A 21,659-nucleotide genomic window follows, 5' to 3' on the forward strand; every position below is an offset into this window, starting at 1 on the left:
TATGTTGGGAAACAATTCCGTCTTGGGCCTCAAGCTAGTCTCTGAACACCTTCCAACTCTTAAACCACATAAATAGATTCTAATTAATCAGATGAGCCACGAGGTCCCGTTTCGTAACTCATAGAAATTTGGGTTCCTAACGATCGTGGACCAGTGCGCCTCATCAACTTGGCTGGGAACTCTTAAACGCTGAAATCTCTTGAGGGGTCCGCGGAGGCCCTCAGCCCCAAGCTTCCAGTCCTTGTCAACGGGAGAATGTATTCATCCACTCAACACATCTCCTGGCACCTGCATGCTGGCACCTTGTTGGGCTGCTTCCCAGAACTCTGTTGAGAGAGACACTTTAGGCAACGTTAGGGAACAGGGAAGGAGCCAACAAGACGTGGGAAAACGTGACCAGGGAGTCTGTATTCCAGGCTGCAGTGGATTACTGGGAGGAGGGGTTATGGGAGGACTCGAGCAAGCTACCCCTCGTCACTTTCCCTGTGGAGTGGGCACGTTTGCAGCTCCCCAGGCCCTTGATGAGGAGCTGTGAGCCGGGAGACGCTTGGAGATCTCTGCTGGTCGCCTTCCTGGGGCTTCCTCCCCCCCTATCTGCCCCTCTCGTCCCCGAGCCAGGGCAGAATCCGCTGGGAAATTAGATCACCAACCCCCTCACCTTACTGTCAGCTGCCAGGCCTTTCCCCCTCTCCCTCCCTCACGACCCTCTCAATTAAGCCCATGCAGAATTTAAACATGTAAGAGAAAAACCTGTCAGTTTCAGAGCTCAAAGGGGTGCTTTCCTATGAGATCACAGGTGTTGACCTTTAACCCTTGCTTCTAATGCCCGTTTAAAACAAAAAGCGCCCCGCGTCCCGGAGCACGCAGGGCCGGGAGCCGCCGGGTCCACGCCGCTGGGAGCAGCAGCCTCTGGCGCAAGGGGAAGGTGACGGCTGCCAGCCCAGGACTCCAGCGGTGCGGCGGCTCCGCCGCCGGGCCCCGCCCCTCCCCCGCCGCCGACCGGGAGGCGGACAGACGGTGCGAGCAGACAAGTAGCTGTTTTTATTGAATACAGAAGCTCCTTGAAAACTCTGCGGGCTCCGGGGCTCTCCTGCCATTCCTTTCATTCCCAGAGCGCAGGAGCCAAGCACGCGCCCCCCGCCCCCGCCCCGGAGCTCCCTCCCACCGCTTCCCGGGGCTTTGGGGAGCGGAGGGGGAGGCGAGGCGCGAGTCGGTGGGGCCGCGAGGTGGGCTGGGCTTGCCTGCAGTCCCGGGGCCGGGGCCGGGCCCGAGGGGGCGGGCTCGGGCCGCGCGCGAGGCGTGTGATTGGGTCAGCCCCTCGGCCGGCCTGTCAGTTCCGCGCGCGGCGAGGGAGGGGGCGCACGAGGGGCGTGGGCGGGGAGGGGGCTGCCCGGGGCCGCTCGGCCGGCCCACTGACGGCATGAAGCCTTTAGGGGCGCGCAGTCCTCTCGGATTTTTGGTTAAAGCCCCTTATCCGCCGTCAGTCTGAAAGCAGGGCCCCGCGGAGAACGGATCGGAGGGTCCCAGCCGGCGGGGGCCAAGCGAGAGGGGGAGGAGGGGGCGAGAGACAGGAAGGAAACAAACCATCCCATTTAAAAGCAAAAAAAAAAAAAAAAAAAAAAAAAGAAAAAGAAAGAAAAAAAAAGCCCTCTGGTTTTCTTATTTTATTTTTTCCTGCTCCGCGCTCCCTCCCCAATGGCTGTGTAGCATACATCCCCGACGCTACCTCGGGAAGGGACGAAGCCGGTGCGCCTGGGCAGTCTCGTGGGGCCGAGCTCACATTCGCGAGTGCCGGGCGCGCGGAGATGGAGCGGTGGTCCTCCAGGTGGAAGACGAAACGGTGGTTGTGGGACCTCACCGTCACAGCCCTCGCCTTGACTTTCCTCTTCCAGCCCCGAGAGGTCAGAGGAGGTAAGAACACGGGGACTTGGGGAGGTGGGCGACTGCCGTCGGTCTTTCTCATCCTGCGCCCCTCCCCCTCTGCGCCCCCTCCCCCCACCCATCCAAAAAAAAAAAAAATCTAAATAAAATCCAGATTGCAGCTGCCACCAGGTTGGAAGTAAAGACTGGAGAGACAGAGAGGGAGAGAGAGAGAGATGGAGGTAGGCGGGACGGTAATGGGAGAAGAGGTTAGCAGGAAAACAGATCTGTCAGGCGCAGAGCCTGTTGAAATGTCCCTCGCTACTTTGCAGCGGCTTTGAAAAGAGGAAAAATATTACCGTGAACAACAAGGGCACTTGTACAGAGCTTTTGTTTCACGATCAGCCCTCAGACTGGCCCTTGGAACACATCTTCTGGTTTCTTCAGACTCGAGCTAATGGAAATATCTTTTTTTAGGGGGTGACCTGAGCCGAAAATATAGAGAGAGGGTATAAAATGAACCTTGATAAAGTCCTTTGTCTGGAATAAAGTGAGAAAAGGGGCTGTTTTACTTTCAGGGATATGAGAAAGCAAGGGGTGGGGTGGGGGGGGGGGTTGAATTTAGAAGACTGAACACTTTGTGTGTGGCATTTCGGTGAGATTTTAAGTGCGCGCGGGGGGGGGGGGATTGGCAGGTTATAAGGCACGGGTTGAAGAAAGGGAGAACGCTCTTCCCCGAATTTCAGCCCCCTCCTCTCCACCGGGGACCCCCCCACCGCACCCCTTCTTGCAGGTTGGACGTGCAGTTCTGGTGGAGAATGATGAAACTGGCCGACACATGGGCCGGGGGCGGAGAAAGAAGGTGGGGAGGGCCGAGGAGGGGGCGAAGGCCGAGGCGGGAGGAGAGAGGTAAGGAAAAGTTCCTACGTGGCAGCAGCAGCTCTTCCAGGAGCAGACCTGTCGGGGAGACCGAGCGACCGCAGCCCTGTCAGGACCCGGGGAGGGAGAGCGCCCGGCCTCCTCCCTCCGCCCCCGCCCCTTCCCGCCCCTTCCCGCGGGGAAGGCATCTGGCCGGAGCGGTCCGTTAGGTGCCGCAGACACGGCTGGCGGGAGACCGCCTTGGGAGAGCGCAGGGAGCCCAAACTGCCGAGAGGAGAAAAGCGAGCTTTGTTTCCAAGGGCACCGAGCGGCGGGGGGTACGCAGGAGGGTGGCGAGGATTGGCTGAGGGCGAGAGGGATTGTCCACCCCGACCGCGAACGCGCAGGCTGTAGCAGAAACCTGAGTCTGGCCGCCCCGGTGGATGCCAAGATCTGAGTTCTCCCTAATGGGACTTGGCGCTCCCCGAGGCCGGACTCTTCGAAACCAGGTCTGTTGTATTCCTTTCCCTACGCTCGCCGGCCTTCACCTTGCTGGGCCGCAGGCCGCGTGGGATTCTTTCCTCGGTGCAGCTCGCGCCCTTGCTGCGGACCGTCGGGTCCGGCCCGGCCCGGCCCGGCCCGAGCCTCTGGAGGACCGTCTTTGCATTTTAAGAGTTATGCCAATGATATCGAGTCGAGTGGTTCGTTTCTAACCCCTGGTCAGGGGTACATAGTGGAGACTTTGAAAGTGGAATCCATCCAAAGTTTGCATTCTACCTTGGGTACCTGGTCCCCGGCGGGATTGGTCATTCCGTCCGCCGTTCTGCCCTCTGCTGGTTTTGTGTATTATTTGGGATCGGAGCATGGGTTTAGCAAGAGAGGCCTCTTAAACTCCTCACTCCAGGGATTGTAGGGAAGGACCCTCCGTGTGAGGGACAGGTACATGATTTCTTCTGCGTGCCCCATACATAAGTGGACAAAAGGATCCTAATGGCAGCTATATATTTAAAAATATTAGACACTCAGGCTTTCCTCAATGAAAGGTGCAATATAAACCCAAGAGAAACCACCGTAGGCATTCAGGGTTAGAGGTATATGTATCTTTTCCTCCAAGTTCTAAGGATGGCGGAACGTTCTGATTCCTCCCCTTGTAATGCACCATCCCTCTGCACCTAGCCACATACCTGGGACACGGTCACACCAACACCCCACGACCACAGCGAATAAGGGATGGAAAAAGAACCGTCCCCATGATTACGAGGACCAAGTAATGCGAGAGATAGCCGAGTGTGAGGGTCCTGTGTTGTTCCTGTTTGTCCTTTCTGATGAAGTGTCTTGAAAGGTGTGTGATTGTTTAGACTGTCATACTGTAAAATGTGGCATTTATTCAACCAAGTTGCTTGCTGCTTAGTGGGAAGCTGGCTATTTACTTAAACCTCCTTGTAGGCATCCTGCCCTCTTTATAAACTTCAAAAGGACATAATAGTATCTTAATGCTTAGAAGGAAACACTGGCCTGAATCATCAATTGGTAAAGGAGCCCAAGGTCCAGTTCTCGTATGGATCTTTAGATTTGCAGTTGAAAAAAGCAAGGAAGATTTGATTCCAGGTTCTAAGGAACGTGTTATGGACTAGAATTATGCTGTCATGTATTGATTTCACTGGGATGCGGCGGTGTGATTTGGTTGCTAAACCCAAAAGTGACTTAAAACAGGCTACTTTCATCTAACATTTGTATTTCTGGGATTAAAAGTATGACAGCCTTAAGGAGTCCATAATACATTAGACACTGAAGACAGTGGAGTGAGGATCCTGAATTGTCTAATCTAACCTGCCAGAGAGAAGTTCCTGGATGAATGGACGAAGAGGACGTTTATGGTCTCACAGTTAGGATTTCACTTTGCAGATCTAAACACTCTAACTTGGCAATCCTTTTAACATATTTCTTCAGAATATATAGTATTTATTATGGTTTATATGAAAGTGTTTTTATAAACTTATATTTTATAAAACTTATGTTAGCTTCATTTTTGGCTTGCGGTACCCAAACATGTTTTATCTCAGAAACGTATGGGATGCTCTGTCAGTTAGTTCACCAGTTATAATAGATAGGACCTGAGCTTTACCTGGGCTCTATATTGACTACCCCGGGCTTGTGTTAGGACAGGTGGTTTTATGAGTTTCTAAAGTGAGTTAAGCTATCCTTGAGTACTGAGAAAAACAACATCTAATTAAATATATATATATATATATATATATATATATATATTTTTTTTTTTTTTACTAATTAAAGTGGTATTCAGTTTTTGGTGGTTAAGCCAATACTGTTCTTGCAAAAGGTTGATTAACTTTCTGAGAAGCTCGCAGAGCCTGTGAGCAGTTGGGAGTGAGCCCGGCCGGTTGTTCTGAGTGCCCGGGATCAGCAGGTGAAATGGTCCTGGCTTCCAGGGCCTGTGCGAATCCATCTTTGCAAAGAGATCAAGTTCGTCCTAATTTTTGCTGACTCAGAAATCAGTTAGAAGATCAGATACACTTTAGATAATAAATGGAGTATCTGCTAGGATTATTATTAATGTCTTCCACTTGTTTTTGAAATCAAAATTGACAAAGTTTGGGATAGAGAAACAATAAAGAGAAATAGGCATCTTGTGCAAGGCGTCTCCCTGTGTGTTGTATGCAGGTGGCCTCGGTATAGGTGGGGTGTGTGCGTGCATGTGTGTGTGTCTGTGTGTGTGTGCGTGTGCGTGTGTGTGTGTTTAGTGAATTAAAGACACATGCACAAAAGTGTATGTTGTGAATTGAGTTTATTGATATCTTAAAGCGATGGTGCACTTCATAATACTTAACAGAAAGTCTACTTTATAAAAATTACTCTCTAAGTGGTATTCTCATAATTGTCAATAAAGTTAGACAGTTGTAAAATGAGAAATGTATATACCTAGACAGTACGATTGCTCACACTGTATTAATTTTTTTAGGTTTGTGTTTGCCTCAACTTGTGACTAAAATAGGAGCACATTTATTTAAGTTAGCCCCAAAATATAGCAAGGCAAACACGAACCCCTTTTCAGACTTGTGGATAGGACTTTTGACCAAAAATGAATAAATAAATAAATAAAAGAAATCTAAATACTCCTTCTAAAAAATTATTTTTTTAAAAAAATTAACATTCCTTTTTTATTTAGATAATTTTAACAGGGTGACATTGATTAATTAGGGTACATAGATTCAGAGAAAACACCTCCAGGTCATTTTGACATTTGATTATGTTGCATACCCATCACCTAAAGTCAAATTGTCTTCCGTCACCTTCTATTTGGTTTTCTTTGTGCCCCTCCCCTCCCCCAACCTCTTCCTCTCCTCCCTTTTTTTTCTGGGACAAATTCTCTTCATTCAATGTACTGAAGTGCTACCTATTTAAGAAGGACAGATAAACTCAAACCAAGCTGCTTTGAGGGTGTCTGCTATAAAAAGCTGAATTTTTCAAAGGAAGAAAAGGTGTCTACATTTTTAAGGGAATGCGTGATATAGAAATTACAGAACTTGCTTCTCTATATAGCGCCTTCTTACTTTACTAATGGGGAAACTGAGGCACAGACAAGTTAGAATACTCTTTCATCAAGACATACAAACATTCTTATAATATTGTAAAAGAGTAGGGTGAAGGGCAGCAATAGTGTGGAAAATAACTTTAAAATATATATAATGGTCTGATACTTTATGGAATGAACTTAAATGCTTGCTGGAGGGAGGAGTGAGAAGGTAGCTTAGGTGAAAATGATCGATTTAAAGAAAATTGAATAGGAAGCAGTTATAGAATGCACTTAAAAATTTCTCAATTTCCTGAGTTCTGAGACAAGAAATTTTTGATCAGTTGTATTGTAAACATACCTAATTGTGTGATTCTGTTAGATTATCTGTATCGGAATGGGAAGGGTAATAGTTTGTAAAATGTTTTTGTATCTATTTGTGGCTGGATTAAGAACCTAGGTTTTTATCCTTTCTAACGTTGTTACTAAGGGAGCAGGCACAACTGGGAAATTTTTAGAAGCCAAGAAAATTATATATTTATTTTACCTAAGGCAAATAATGTCAAATTTCTATGCTTTTCATGTGGACTGGATGATTTCTACTTTATATAATTATATGGCTTTTATTGATAAGTCAATTAATGAATTATTATTTGGTATGGGTTGTTTCGTAGATTTTTTATTTTTATGTTTTGGACAAGTGGTCGTCTTTGGGAAATAGAGCACTTAATGCACATTCTGAGTGAAGTTTTTCTTTGGCTTGTCAAAGCATCTGAAACGCCATAGACGCCTCTTACCTGAGGTATAAATAAATGCAGGGTCAGTTTATAGGGAAGTACTCCCTCTCAGTGGGCTCCCGTGATATTTGCTGTGCTGACGCCATACGGTGGAGCTAGTTAGTATTTCTACCAGATGAAGTGTTTTCCTGGTTTTTTTTTTTTTTTTTTTTTTTTTTTTTTTTTTTTTTTTTTGGGCAAAGCCGTCCCTGTCCTTGGGGTCCTGAGGAAGGTCCCATGCAAGCCAACATTACACTCCTAATCTACCTAACAATTCATATAAACATAGGGTTTTGTCCGTGCGAGCCACCCTCATCATTTTGTCTAATCGTTCCTGATTGTATCTAGGTCTTTAAAAGCCAGAACTCTCTTGTATCCTAAGTGCACTTTTCTTTCCTCCCGACCTTTGGGGGAATAATTAAGGGCAGGTGACGCATTCATTAGGCATTCAAGGCTCCCGAAGTGGGGCCTGGGAGCTGCTCTGCGTTTGGGTTTTCACTCCTCCACTTCCCTCCTTTAATTCTGGGGAAATGTGACCTGAGCTGGGGGCTCTGGGAGGAAACCAGGCTTTTTTTTTCTTTTTTTTGACCATTGAAGTTTTGTTCCTTCGCAAAGAGGAGAGGGAGGGATACACAGATGCTATACAATGTTGCAATGTTCTTGCCTTCTTTCTTTCCGCTCTTTCCCGGGAGGGTCAACTTGAAATGCAACTTTCCCTGTAGCTCTTTCCACACTAGGATGCCTTCCCCGTCTTTGGGCCTTTTTTTTTTTTTGTCCTAATCTTGCAATTTAATTTAGAACCTGAAGATTTTTTTTTTCCATTTTACACTGCTGTCTGTATTCTAATGCACCTAGTATATTTATTTCTCCTTTCAAAATCATAATATGGTTTTATGTGTATAGGTTAATGTTTGTTATTTTTAAATTTCTGCTTGCAGTTGCATTAGAGCTGAACATGAATAATACTAGCTGGAAGAGAAGATGAAAGTCAATTTTAAAGTGATTTAGTGAGCACTATCTATTTATCAGCTGCAGTCTTTGGCCTACTACTGGCTTGGCTAGTGGTTCTTTAGACATTGGCTGATCACCAGACCTACTGTTATCTGGTAAAATAAACTCTTTGCTTGCTGCGCATGGAATCAGAGACAGTGCTATTAATTTAGGAGAAAGGACTCGGAGAAAAGAAAGGTTATCATATTTCAGAGTAAGAGAGCAGCTTAAATACGGCTGGACAATTGAGAACTAAACAAACCCGTGTAAAAGTGCTTTCGCACAATCAACTTTTGCAATCCCCTCAAACCTTTTTTTTTTTTTCCTTAAAAAGCATTTCTTTCTTATTTCAACCAAATTTAAATTGCTCCTGAATGGCCCTGTACTGTACAGGCCAATGAAGGTCCCTATTCACAGACCCTGGACGCATAGGGTGTCAGAGAAGCTTCCTTCCTCTGTCTGACTGGTGAGCTGACATCCGGCCCTAAAGGAGTGAACCCTGCACGGGACGGGGTAGCTGCCCTTCCATCCTCGTCCAGATTTGCACAATTTCCTGAAAGGAAGACAGCCAGAAAGAAGGGTGGTTGCAGTTCCTGATGAAGCTAGTAAGACGCTGTGGGCTAGAGTGCAATCGGGCTTTGTGCCCCTGTATAGCTCTGCGGGGGGTGGGGGTGAGGGGCCACAGCGTGGGTGGTACCCCGACCCCTCTCTGCAGACGGGGGCCTGGCAGGAGCGCTCCACTTGGTCACCCACCATCGCACTTCTCCTTGGATGCCAATGCGGCTTCCCCGTATCTCGTTGGTTGTGAGGATAACTGCACTATCTGAATGGCCTAGCATGGATTAGTGTGCCCTTCAGAATGGCCCGCCACTTTCCACCTGCTACCACAATACAGGTGGGTGTCCACAGTACAGGCGGGTGTCCACAGTACAGGCGGGTGTCCACAGTACAGGTGGATGACCTCAGTACAGGCGGATGACCACAGTACAGGCGAGTGTCCATAGTACAGGCAAGTGTCCACAGTACAGGCGGATGACCTCAGTACAGGCAGATGACCACATTACAGGCGGGTGTCCACAGTACAGGCAGATGACCACAGTACAGGCGAGTGTCCATAGTACAGGTGAGTGTCCACAGTACAGGCGGATGACCTCAGTACAGGCGGATGACCACAGTATAGGCGAGTGTCCATAGTACAGGCGAGTGTCCATAGTACAGGCGGATGACCTCAGTACAGGCAGATGACCTCAGTACAGGCAGATGACCACAGTACAGGCGGGTGTCCACAGTACAGGCAGATGACCACAGTACAGGCGAGTGTCCATAGTACAGGCGAGTGTCCACAGTACAGGCGGATGAGCTCAGTACAGGCAGATGACCTCAGTACAGGCAGATGACCACAGTACAGGCGGATGACCTCAGTACAGGCGGATGACCACAGTACAGGCAGGTGTCCACAGTACAGGTGGATGACCACAGTGCAGGCAGGTGTCCACAGTACAGGCAGATATCCACAGTACAGGTGAGTGTCCATAGTACAGGCTGATGACCACAGTATAGGCGAGTGTCCACAGTACAGGCAAATGACCACAGTACAGGCAGGTATCCACAGTATAGGCGGATGACCACAGTACAGGCAGGTGTCCACAGTACAGGCGGATGACCACAGTACAGGCGGATATCCACAGTACAGGCAGATGACCACAGTACAGGCAGGTATTCACAGTACAGGCAGGTGTCCACAGTACGGGCGGATGACCACAGTACAGGCAGGTGTCCACAGTACAGGCAGATATCCACAGTACAGGTGAGTGTCCATAGTACAGGCAGATGACCACCATACAGGCAGGTATTCACAGTACAGGCGGATGTCCACAGTATGGATGGGTGTCCACAGTATGGGTGGATGTCCACAGTACAGGCAGATGACCACAGTATAGGCAGATGTCCACAGTATGGGAGGGTGTCCACAGTTTACAGGCAGGTGGCCATAGTACAGGTGGATGTTGATTGTAGTATGATCCAGCTGTGAATGCACACTCATTGTGTACCAGGCTCTGTTGTGAGCACTTTTCTTAGAGACACTCATTTCTTTCTGACAACTGCTAATATTAAAATCTTCCTTTACCCATGAGGAAGTTAGCAGTGAAGTTAACTGTCTTGTCTAAGGTCACACAGTGACTATGGTACAGACCCAGGACTTGAACCCACGCTGTCTTGCTTTTGATCACTATCCACAGCTTTCCTGACTTAGGTTATGATTACGGCACTGAGGGGTCTAATGTTAACGTGCAGGTCATTCAGCAGCGCCGTGGTACACATCATGTTATTTGTGTGTATAACTTCAGTGTCCCCAAGGAGATCTCTAGAGAGATTCTTGCAAAAAGGATGTTGTCATTTATGTAGCTCTTAAAAGTACGCTCAAATTCAGGGGGGAGGCCATATCACACTTACCATTTATGGACCAACCTAAGTCCTAATGATGGTGGCAAAACCGAAGGGAGCCAGCAAATGTCACCTTGTTCCTTTGACTAAGGCAGCGGTTCTCAAACTTTTTGAAGTTGGGGCACATTTAAAAATCCTACAAATAATTGTAGGTGCACTATATACAAATTTATGAGAAATATGTTATAATTAAGTCAAATATTAAGGAAAAAAAAAAGTCCGAGGGTGCTTTTATGGTAATTAAACAAAATAAATATGACAAAATTAAATTTATTCTGACATTAAAAAACATTTTTGTTACATTTTTTGAGTTATGCTTTTTAGAATTCATAAAAAAGAGAGGTTAAAAATAAAAAAATATCAAAAAAGTTATCTATCTATCTATCTATATATATATATATACATTCTTAGTAAGATTTAGTACATTCGGCAGGTAGGTCCTGGCACAAATATGTTAAGTTTTTTCATTCTTGTGTTTATGAGAAACATGAGCCTGATGTGTCCTAGCAATTTCTTCAATGTTTGGGCATATATATGAAAGGCAAACTCTCATTTCCTTGTCAATACATTGAAGAATTTCTCTCTTTTTACTCTTAATTGTGTTGAGTACAGAAAACCCCCACCATACATATCATCTTAACTTTATACCTAACAAAGGATAGAAGAAACTTGCCTCCAGTCTTTCCAGGGAACATGGGGGGGGGGGGGTAGTGTAAACAATCCAGCACCACAGCTTAACAGCCTTTTGCAACCTAATCAGGCAGTGAGGTGGGGGGTTGGGCAGACTGTCAATTTACAGACAATTCCCCACACCTCTGTCCCCCCAAAATCTAAACTCCAAAAACCCTGTTGGTGTTTTGGTCCCCACAGGTACACATTTCTCTGGAATACCATAGGGCGCACCTGGAAACCTTCTAGGGCACACCGGTGTGCCCTGGCACACACTTTGAGAACTGCTGGACTAAGTTAAGGAGATGTTGACAGCTGTATCTCTTGGCATCCAGGGTTCAGACTGGGGTTGGCATGGTTAAATTGAGCAACAAGGACTGTTGCAAATTGCTGCCTGTTCTAATTGGGATCCATTGCAAAGAACAACAGGTCTTATTCCACTTTGCGGGACTGACATATAGAAGTATGCTTATTACCTTCAGTATGAAAGTGTCAGAGCTGATGATCTAAAAGATGTTTGGAATGTAATCTCCTGGGGAATAACTGAAAGATGCATGGTTGGCAAAAAACAAAACAAAACAAAACCTCCCCTCACACGATCATTATCTTAAAATCACTAATTGATGTGTTAGTCTTCCTCTTGGAGTTGCTCGGGGTTAATGAACGTGGTTTCTGGCCGAGTGTCGACCAAGAGGCCAGAATACACGGTCACAGGGGTCGTCAAACTTTTTATAAAAACCGCCCACTTTTGCAGTGCTGGTCAACCTGGTCCCTACCGTGCAACCAGACAGCGCCGCGATTGGCCCATCATGAAAGCTGGACCGCCCACTAGTGGGCGGTAGGGACCAGGTCTACCAGCACTGCAAAAGTGGGCGGTTTTTATAAAAAGTTTGACGACCCCTCCTGGGAGTTCTTACTTTGCCCAGCAGACTGGAACAGGTTAAAATCTAGTTAACCTGGAGTGGCATATACAGTGACCCCGTGCCACGTTGTTGGCAGTAATTAGACCCCCACCCCACCCCCTCTCCCTTTCGCTGTCCCCATTCTCAGGAAGTGAATGAGTTGAGAATTCTCTCTAGCTTTCTTCATCTAGGGCAGTGGTCCCCAACCTTTTTTTGGGCCACGGACCGGTTTTAATGTCAGAAAATACTTTCATGGACCGGCCTTTAGGGTGGGACAGATAAATGCACAAAATAAAATTATGCAACCTGTGTAAAAACTGTAGTATATATTTTTAAATATAACTGTCAAACTTACGAGACAAGCGTCAAGAGCAAGTCTTAGACAGATGTAACAGAGGGAATCTGGTCATTTTTAAAAAATAAAACATGGTTCAGACTTAAATATAAATAAAACAGAAATAACGTTAAGTTATTTATTCTTTCTCTGCAGACTGGTACCAAATGGTCCACAGACCAGTACCAGTCTGCGGCCCGGGGGGTTGTGGACCACTGATCTAGGGGATAGTTTTACACATTCTCTCCAAAGATACCTCTTAAAATCGGAAGCTTCTGATGGGCTTTTGACCTCCCTAGCTGGAGCTTTAGCGTGGTCATCTGGGAGAGGGGTGTTTCTGCTTCAGTAGCAGCATAACTCATCATTTCACTTGTCGACCGGTGGACAACTAACTTGAATCCAAGAATGAGGTCAATCTGTAGAAAGTAATACTTGGGGAAATTTGTCATTCATTCATTTTTTTAAACTTTTACCTGTTTTGTATGCTATTAGGCATTTCTGATTTTTGCTTACTGTTAGAAAGAGTAGCCTATCCATATTAACTGCTTTGTAATTATTTTAGTAAACTGATTGCTCATGTTAGAAAGTAATTTGCATGTCATGTGTATAGTTCCATTACAGAGCTCCATCTTTAAGCAAGGAGTGAGTCTCAAGGACTTAATAGGACCGATAGTTGTAGAGTTGTTTTAGAAGAAAGTAGATATCTTTAATATCTTATTTCTATCCATCGCACGTTTAGTTACACTGAAATCACTAGCATAGGCATCTTGATCTGTCCCGTGTAGTATGTCCCAAGCATGTGGAGCAAAGCCTGACACAGAGTAAGCATTTGGTAAATATTTGTTGAATGAAGTGTGGGTGTTAGTTGTAGCTCTAATGAATTGCTCTTCAATAACTTAATGTCCTGAGTTGTGACATAAGATCATGTACATCAGTTATCACCAGTGTCTCGAGAAGTATATTGAACCGATTTTTTGTGGATATGATGGTGATTTCCTGTAAATGGCAGTCTATTCTGCCTCCAGGGAAGCTAGAATCTCCTCCCTAAACACTCCTAATCTGCTTTCCATGGCTGGTTTTTTTCTTTTTTGTATTTTTCTGAAGTAAGAAGCAGGGACACAGAGAGACAGACTCCCACATGTGCCCAACTGGCATACACCCGGCATGCCCACCAGGGGCGATGTTCTGCCCATCTAGGGCATTGCTCTGCTGCAACTGGAGCCATTCAGCACTTGGGGCAGAGGCCGTGGAGCCATCCTCAGCGCCCGGGCTAACTTTGTTCCAGTGGAGCCTCGGCTGCAGGATGGGAAGAGAGAGAGAGAAAGGAGAAGGGGAAGAGTGGGGAAGCAGATGGGCACTTCTTCTGTGTTCCCAGGCCGGGAATCAAACCCAGGACTTCCACACGCCAGAACAATGCTCTACCGTTGAGCCAACCAGCCAGGGCCTACCACGGCTTTCTTTTAACTCTAGCAGTACTTAGATATTATCTCCTCTAGGAAGTCCTCTCCTTGACCATGAATACTGGGCTGGTTGACCTTGCATAACATCCTAAAGCACAATCTATGTACTTCCTCCAAACTTGAACTTAACTACAGAGATTGCTGGTGCTACAACGAGAGCAGGGGATGCACCTGTTTCATCTTCCTATAGGAGAAATTCTTGCATTGAGCACATGACCTGCAGGATAACAGGTGGCTAGTAAATACTTACTGAATGCGTTAATGAACTCATCAGGAAGAAGATTTCACGGAAGTCAAGAAGGTAGGGGTTATCAGCCCCGGCTTGAGGTTTGGATCTTTTTCCATCCGTCCCTGTGGTTTTTGATTGAGGCGATTTCATATGGAATTCGAGTGGTGTTTCCTGAAGCTCCACAGATAATTTTGATCCACAATCAAGGGTTTCCAAAACTTCTGTAACAGGAAATAAGTATATTCAAAATGGGAGGGGCCTTGTTGTATGTTTGTATAACCAGAAGCAAAGTGATGTTATTTATCTGATCTGCAAATCATTTCATCAGTGAATACCCTATTGCCTGACCAGGCGGTAGCGCAATGGGTAGAGCGTCAGACTGGGATGTGGAGGACCCAGGTTCGAGACCCCGAGGTCACCAGCTTGAGCACAGGCTCATCTGGTTTGAGCAAATCTCACCAGCTTAGACTCAAGGTCACTGGCTCGAGCAAGGGATTATCGGTCTGCTGAAGGCCCGCGGTCAAGGCACATATGAGAAAGCAATCAATAAACAACTAAGGTGTTGCAACAAAAAACTAATGATTGATACTTCTCATCTCTCTCCATTCCTGTCTGTCTGTCCCTATCTATCCCTCTCTCTGACTCTCTCTCTGTCAAAATATAAATAATAATAAAGCCCTGGCCGGTTGGCTCAGCGGTAGAGCGTCGGCCTAGCGTGCGGAGGACCCGGGTTCGATTCCCGGCCAGGGCACACAGGAGAAGCGCCCATTTGCTTCTCTACCCCTCCGCCGCGCTTTCCTCTCTGTCTCTCTCTTCCCCTCCCGCAGCTAAGGCTCCATTGGAGCAAAGATGGCCCGGGCACTGGGGATGGCTCTGTGGCCTCTGCCTCAGGCGCTAGAGTGGCTCTGGTCGCAACATGGCGACGCCCCGGAGGGGCAGAGCATCGCCCCCTGGTGGGCAGAGCGTCGCCCCATGGTGGGCGTGCCGGGTGGATCCCGGTCGGGCGCATGCGGGAGTCTGTCTGACTGTCTCTCCCTGTTTCCAGCTTCAGAAAAATGAAAAAAAAAAAAAAGAAAAAATAATAATAATAATAATAAAAAACCCTATTGTCAAACAGCAGTGAGCTGATGTGACTAGAGCAGCTGATTACGATGTAGCTAATGCCTTCTAAACATCCCTCCCGTTCCTAGCATGGAATAGAGTAAGTGAGGACTGCTCTCTTCAACATTACTGTCCAATGCTTGTACTGAAAATAGGACTTTCGTGTTATCATAAACATTTTCACCAGTTTGGCTTCTTAGGAATCAGAAATGCCGTACTTTTCAAATAACACACTCTCAGAGTTGTGATGTTATTTCTTTGTTCGACTTTCAGCTCATCTCGGTGTCTATGAGACAAGGCAGTTCAGGACTGAGAGGCTATTCAGTAACTGCAGAAATTTAGTGACCCTTCTGTGCCCTGCGCTGGGGCTCCCGACGGAGTGCCGTCTGCTTTCAGGGAGTATGTGTGTGTTTTTTAGGAGGGTGCTAAGGCTAGGCGAGTGGGCCTATGGCTGCACTTTTCTGCATAGCATGAAGTCCCATGACTAATTAAAAAGTGGGGGGGGGGGGTCTGCTTTGAGGACAGGGTTGGTGCAGACTTTGACATCTAGCCAGACTAGGCGGTTCCGATGGACCGCAGACATTGACTGTATCCTCTGACAGACGAGCAGGGACCTGGGGCCCTGCTACTGTTTCTACAACAGCCACCCCACCTTAATGTCACCCACAGTTCTCACTGATAATTAGTTCATTTAAGTCACACTGGATAGAGTTATGGCCTTCATGGACTAGAAAGATAGATGAATGGATACTCTTCCTGTTTTGTAGGGGAGGATGTCACCCGCACGTGGGTACACACCGATAAACATCTGTTAGAAGACAGAGAAGTAGCTTAACATTTTTAAACCTTAAAATGCGATTGTTCTTGTTTTAACCCAATGGTAGCATGCTTTGGAACAGAAGTGGAGGATAGTGCTTTTTGTTTCTGAGGGTTAATATATTGGGCCAAGATCTCTATTTTGATTATTTCAGAGAACAGAAATATTTATTGCAAGCATTTTTAAGTCATAATGATTTCTTTCAGGGAAAGTGGTATCAAACAAATTTTTCAAATAACCATGCCATTAAGCTAATTATAGCTTTAAGTAACACTGACAAGCTGTCAGCTCGCAGTTTTATTTCTACGACAGATCTTTCCCCGAACCGCAGACTCGTATACTCACCTGCCTATTCAGCCATCTCCAGTGGAGTTTATTGAGTCATCTCCAAATCAGCGTGCCCAAGCCCCAGCACTGCAGCACTCCGCTCCCGGAACCTGTCCCTCTCACCATCTTTCCCGTCCCAGGCGGCGGCAGTGTCATCAGTGGCCGTGTGCAAGTTCGACCACCGAGACCTGGAGGCAGTTTAGGATCACCTTTTTCTGTCGTACTCCGGGTCCAACCTGTCAGCACCTCCTGTCTGCACCACATATATCCACAGTCTGACTCAGCAGAATATATCCACAGTCTGACTCAGCAGAATATATCCACGGTCTGACTCAGCAGAATATATCCACAGTCTGACTCAGCAGAATATATCCACAGTCTGACTCAGCACCACATATATCCATGGTCTGACTCAGCAGAATATATCCACAGTCTGACTCAGCAGTTCCCCTCTCAGTCCGAGATAACACAGTCTCACATGGAGAAGATGGCAGTTGGGCAGTTAGTTCCTGTCTGCTCTCCGATTCCGCTCCAGGGCACCTGTCGTCTGTTCTCAGCACAGAGCCATAGTGGTCTGCAAAATTAGTTCATGTCACTCCTGTCCCTTCCACTTGGGGTAATAAAAGGCCAGCCCCTTGTTCCCAAAGGGCCTGCACACACTGCCTTCAACGTACACTGTCCTCGCTTCTCTGACCTCATCTCTCAGACTGCTTTTATTTCCTTTGATGGAGACATACTCGTCTCCTTGCATTTTCTCCAGCCTCTCCTGGGCCTGCTCCTACCACCGGGTCTTTGCACTTGCCGTTCCTCTCCTTGGAAGTCCTTTCTGTAAAAATAGCAGGCTAGAGGAGTGTGTATGGGGGTCGTCAAACTTTTTATAAAAACCGCCCACTTTTGCAGTTCTGGTCAACCTGGTCCCTACCGCCCACTAGTGGACGGTCCAGCTTTCATGGTGGGCCAATCACAGTGCTGTTTGGTTGCGCCGTAGGGACCAGGTTGACCAGCACTGCAAAAGTGGGCGGTTTTTATAAAAAGTTTGAAGACCCCCCACGCTTGAACATCATCATTTACTGAAGCCCGGACGAGTTTTCTTACTTGCTACCCAGCCCTCTTCAGCGCTTCCTGTACTGATTTGCTGAGATTTCCTTTTTCTCCCTGGTCCTCCCCTAGTAGTCACTTATAGAAGACTAGTGTGTCCTATTTAAATTGATATGAAATGTGGAATTAGATAATTTTTGGGGTACAAATACCTTTTTGAATGATTTGAGCAACTTCTACACCACACATCCATTACCCAGATGCTTCCCACAGTTTCTTTTTTTGTTCCCCCTTCATTTTACATATTTAGACCTAGTCAATATGCCAGCCAAATCCACATGTTAAAACCATGTTACTGATTTGATGGACGCCGTGCGCACAGATTCAGTCATGTTGAGATAAGGTCATGGGAGTGTGTAGTTGCCTCCTGGTCTCACAGAGCAATGGCATGTGTTATTTAGCGAGCTGACGGGCGAGGTGTCCCCGGAGGAAGACCCAGAAAGCGGCGGCAGGTTCGATGCTGTCATGGGGATGTCCGCACATGCCGATACTCAAAGCAGACTCATTTCTCCTTCCTGTTCGATGCTACATCTGAGGCCCCATGCTGTAGGGGTCTCGCCCAGCCACGGGATCCACCAGAGTTAGAACAAGGAGCTGGCGGCGGAGTGTCCACTGCATTTGATTTTGATGGGATTCACACGGATCCCACTGGTTCTGCCTCAGAACACAGAACACAGGGTGGGGCCAAGGTCGGTTTACAGTTGTGAGCATGCAGAACGCAGTTTCTTCTTGCATTGCTTGTTGACTACTGTACTCTCTTCCAGAGAAACGACTGTAAACCTGTTTTATACCTATTCCACTCTGTAGTTTTCCCCCTCACCTTGCCAGTTTTGAATTTCACTCTGCAGATTTTTTTTTCCCTTTAAACAGGCATTTTCATCGAGTTGTAAGAAGCTACATTCACATTTGATCATGAGGTTTCTGTTTTCTGCAACACAGTTCCCAATAGTCTTCCTAAGGTCTTGGCCTGATTAAATTAACCATAAAAGTCCTAAAACCCCTGATAACCATTTTGTGTTGTCTTTGTCCATGTCATCCCGAATTTGGTGCTCGTCTTTGTTTGACTATCAAAATCCTGTTTTTCCAAGATGGCCATGGAAAACTTGAGCCTTATGCTTTTTTTTTTTCCTTCTGTAGGAAAATATATTTTCTAAACATAGGCTTAAATAGGCTTAAAAATGGCAAAACACTTAAATTTGTTGTAGAACACCTTCGGGGAAAATAAACTCTGAACACTGGCCATGCGCCTGCCCCAAATATTTCATGTAAACTGTACAACTCTCATCTTCCATTCGTACAGGTTACTAAGGTTTCCCAGCAGTTGATTTCTCTCATTTTGCACTATTTTTTTCCACTACAAAGAATGATTTGGGCAACTTCTACACCATCACATCCATTACCCTGATGATTCCCAGTTTTTTTTTTCTTTTCATTTTTTCCTTCATTTTACATATTTAGACCTAGTCAATATGCAAGCCAACTCCACGTGGTAAAACCATGTTACTGATTTGATGGACGCCGTGCACATAGATTATAGAATACACACGAAAGGTGTGGTAATTTTTTTTTTCTGCTAAAAAAAATTATATTGAGACATAGGAAATTTATGTGATTTCCATTGACATTATTTATGCTCCATCATCATTTAAAGATGAACTTTCATACCTTCTTCAATATGGGGGAATTCAGAGCAATATGTTTTATTTTCTCATACTTCATGTTGGCTGATAATACAAAGTCTGTATGTAACCTGTGTGTGTTTGGCATTAATGCAGGAATAGTATCTGAGGAAAGACACCAAAATACTAGGTTTGAAAACCTTTTCGTACAGAGCTCACTTCAAGGCTCCTATGGTAGAGCCATAGTTATATTAACGCTGTGCAGTGCCAAGGAAAATTACCAGGTGGGGAAAATGCTAATGATGTCAGCGCATTCATGTCAGCTAATGCTACAGGGTGGCCTTTGAGCGGTGACTGTGAGAGCAGAGGCTTGAGGCTCATTTGGTTGTTTAGCTGTTAGGGTACCAGGAAACTCCTGGGGTTGTATGTACCTGGGATGACGTGAGGACATTCTGGGCAGATGGCTGAGCGTAGCCCAGTGTTCCTGGGTGACATGGACGGCACCTGTCCAGACAGAAGATGGTCTGGTGTTCCACTGCTCCAGAAAGCGGTGTCCTGGACCATCGGAGAAAGTGGCTAATGGGTTTGGTGAATGGTAACTCTGGGGAAACATCGGTAGAGATACCATATTTCCCCATGTATAAGACCCTGCCATGGATAAGACGCACCTTAATTTTGGGGCCCAACATTTGAAAAAAAAAATGTATTACACAAGGTTATTGAACTCAAGTTTTATTCATCATAAAATCCATACAACTCCTCATTGCTGTCAAACTCCCATTCTTTAGCTTGTCCTCATCTGATGACAAATCACTGTCTTTATCTACTGCCTCGTCCTCAGTTCCATCTATGGCATTTGAAATGCCACAACCACTGCAGAAGATGCACCCAGTTTTTAGGCTCCAAATTTTTTTTTTTTAAAAAAGGTGCATCTTATACATGGGGAAATACGGTATTCCAAACGGTTGACATTTTGAAGAAATAAGGCTTTTAGGTATTAATGTTATAGAATGCTTACTCCATGTCAAAGATGAAAATGTCTTACCTCATCTAATTCTCGAACATTAAATGAAAATTTACAGGTTCAGGGTTTGCGGGGGGTTGGGGGGAGGGAGGAAATTTGAGGTGGCACAAGGGGAATCCCAACCATCCTTGAGGCGTGCCCACCGCGTGAGAAACTCGAGCAAGCGCACCAAGTAGAGAGTGGAGTCATCCGAGGGGAACACAGGGCACTGGGTGTCATCGGAGAGGATCACGTGACGCATCCTGGGTGGGGCAGAAGGAATGATTTCCCGCAGGACGTCCCATGTAGGTTGAGATCAGAAGGTTGATTAAATCTGAGTGCACCACCAGGTTTCAACCCTGGCTGCCTGCTCGACTCATCTGGGAAACTTGAAAACCATAGGAATGAAGGTCTGGGCCCCACCCTAGTCATTCTTCTCGTCCTTAGCTTTGGAGTCACACCCAAAGCTAATGCTCAGCCTGCAAAGTTCTCCAGAAGACTGGGATGACAGTTAGGGTCGAATTATCAGCTATCCTGAGCCAGTGGAAGAAGGATGGAGAAAGGTCCCGATGGAGGAATGGCAGGTCCGTTAGAAGCCGGGGGCCGGTTGCTGCAGCTGCAGCGGAGCGGAGCTTGTGGGGTTGGGGAGGTGAACACGAGTTGGTGTAGGAGCCTCACTTGGAGTTTGTGGCTGTAGATGTTCGTGGCAGAGCTGTGGTTTTCCTCAAGGGTTCCTCAGCTGCCCTGGTGGCCCAGGAAGGAGTTGGACATCCATATATATTCCGTGTTGGCATCTTATCGTGCAACTATGATGCCTTTTATTTCCTTGGGCTCCGTGCTGCCATTTTTGATATTTCTCTGTCCCTCCTCTTCACTGATGAGCTTTTCCTCATCCTTCGGGACTCGGCTCACAGGGACCAGCCGGTAGATGCTCTAAGCTTTGTGGGCCACACGGCCTCCGTCACAGACACACAGCGCTGTCGTCGTGTGAAAGCAGCCGCGGGCAATCTAGAGACAAATGGCAGCGGCTGTCTTCCAACAAAAACCTTCCGTGTGTGGACGCTGGCATTTAGATTTTGTGTCATTTACATGTGTCATAAAGCACCAGGCTTCTTGTACTGTAATTGTTTCTCACCTTGTAAAAATGTTAAATCATTCTTATCTCTGGCGCCAGACAGCCAGGGGGGGTCTCAGCCCCCAGGTGGTATACCCGCTGCCGTTCCGGGGACATTGCTTCCAACACCAGTGCAGTCTTCACAGAAATGCTTTCTGGTACACACGCCTATTATTCCCATTTTACAGATGTGCAGACTGAGGCACAGAGCCATTCAGTAATGGGTCGAAGTCACACAGATGGTAACGGCCAGAGGTGGGATTCAGAACCAGTCTGGCTCTTCACTGCTCTGTGTTGCTGTCCTTGAGTCTCTGCCTACTGGTCCTGGGAGTGTGTGAAGTTCAGAGGAGAATTACTTAGAGATGGACAGTCACTGCATTGTGAGACGTTAGCTCAGGACTCCACGCGGACGCCGGAGGCAGCAGCAGGGAGAGGACTCAAGACCGGGGACAGACCAGCCAATGAATGAGGGGAGGTGCTCCAAAGGTCACGGCAAGGCTGTAGAAAAGACATGGCAGGCTGGGCTCA

General features: G+C 46.7%; 1 protein-coding gene across 2 annotated transcripts in view; it reads left to right on the forward strand.

The window, feature by feature from the left end:
• The first annotated feature begins 1,627 nt into the window (after positions 1-1,627).
• Positions 1,628-21,659, forward strand: part of COL11A1 (collagen type XI alpha 1 chain) — a 188,983-nt gene continuing 168,951 nt past the window's right edge. For both annotated transcript variants that reach the window (XM_066352706.1, XM_066352707.1), the window contains exon 1: positions 1,628-1,911. In XM_066352706.1, coding sequence (XP_066208803.1) covers positions 1,806-1,911 — 106 coding nt within the window. In that variant the 5' untranslated portion in view covers positions 1,628-1,805. The remainder of the gene's footprint in view (positions 1,912-21,659) is intronic.

Source organism: Saccopteryx leptura, chromosome 11 (assembly GCF_036850995.1).
Source record: "Saccopteryx leptura isolate mSacLep1 chromosome 11, mSacLep1_pri_phased_curated, whole genome shotgun sequence".
NCBI lineage: Eukaryota > Metazoa > Chordata > Mammalia > Chiroptera > Emballonuridae > Saccopteryx > Saccopteryx leptura.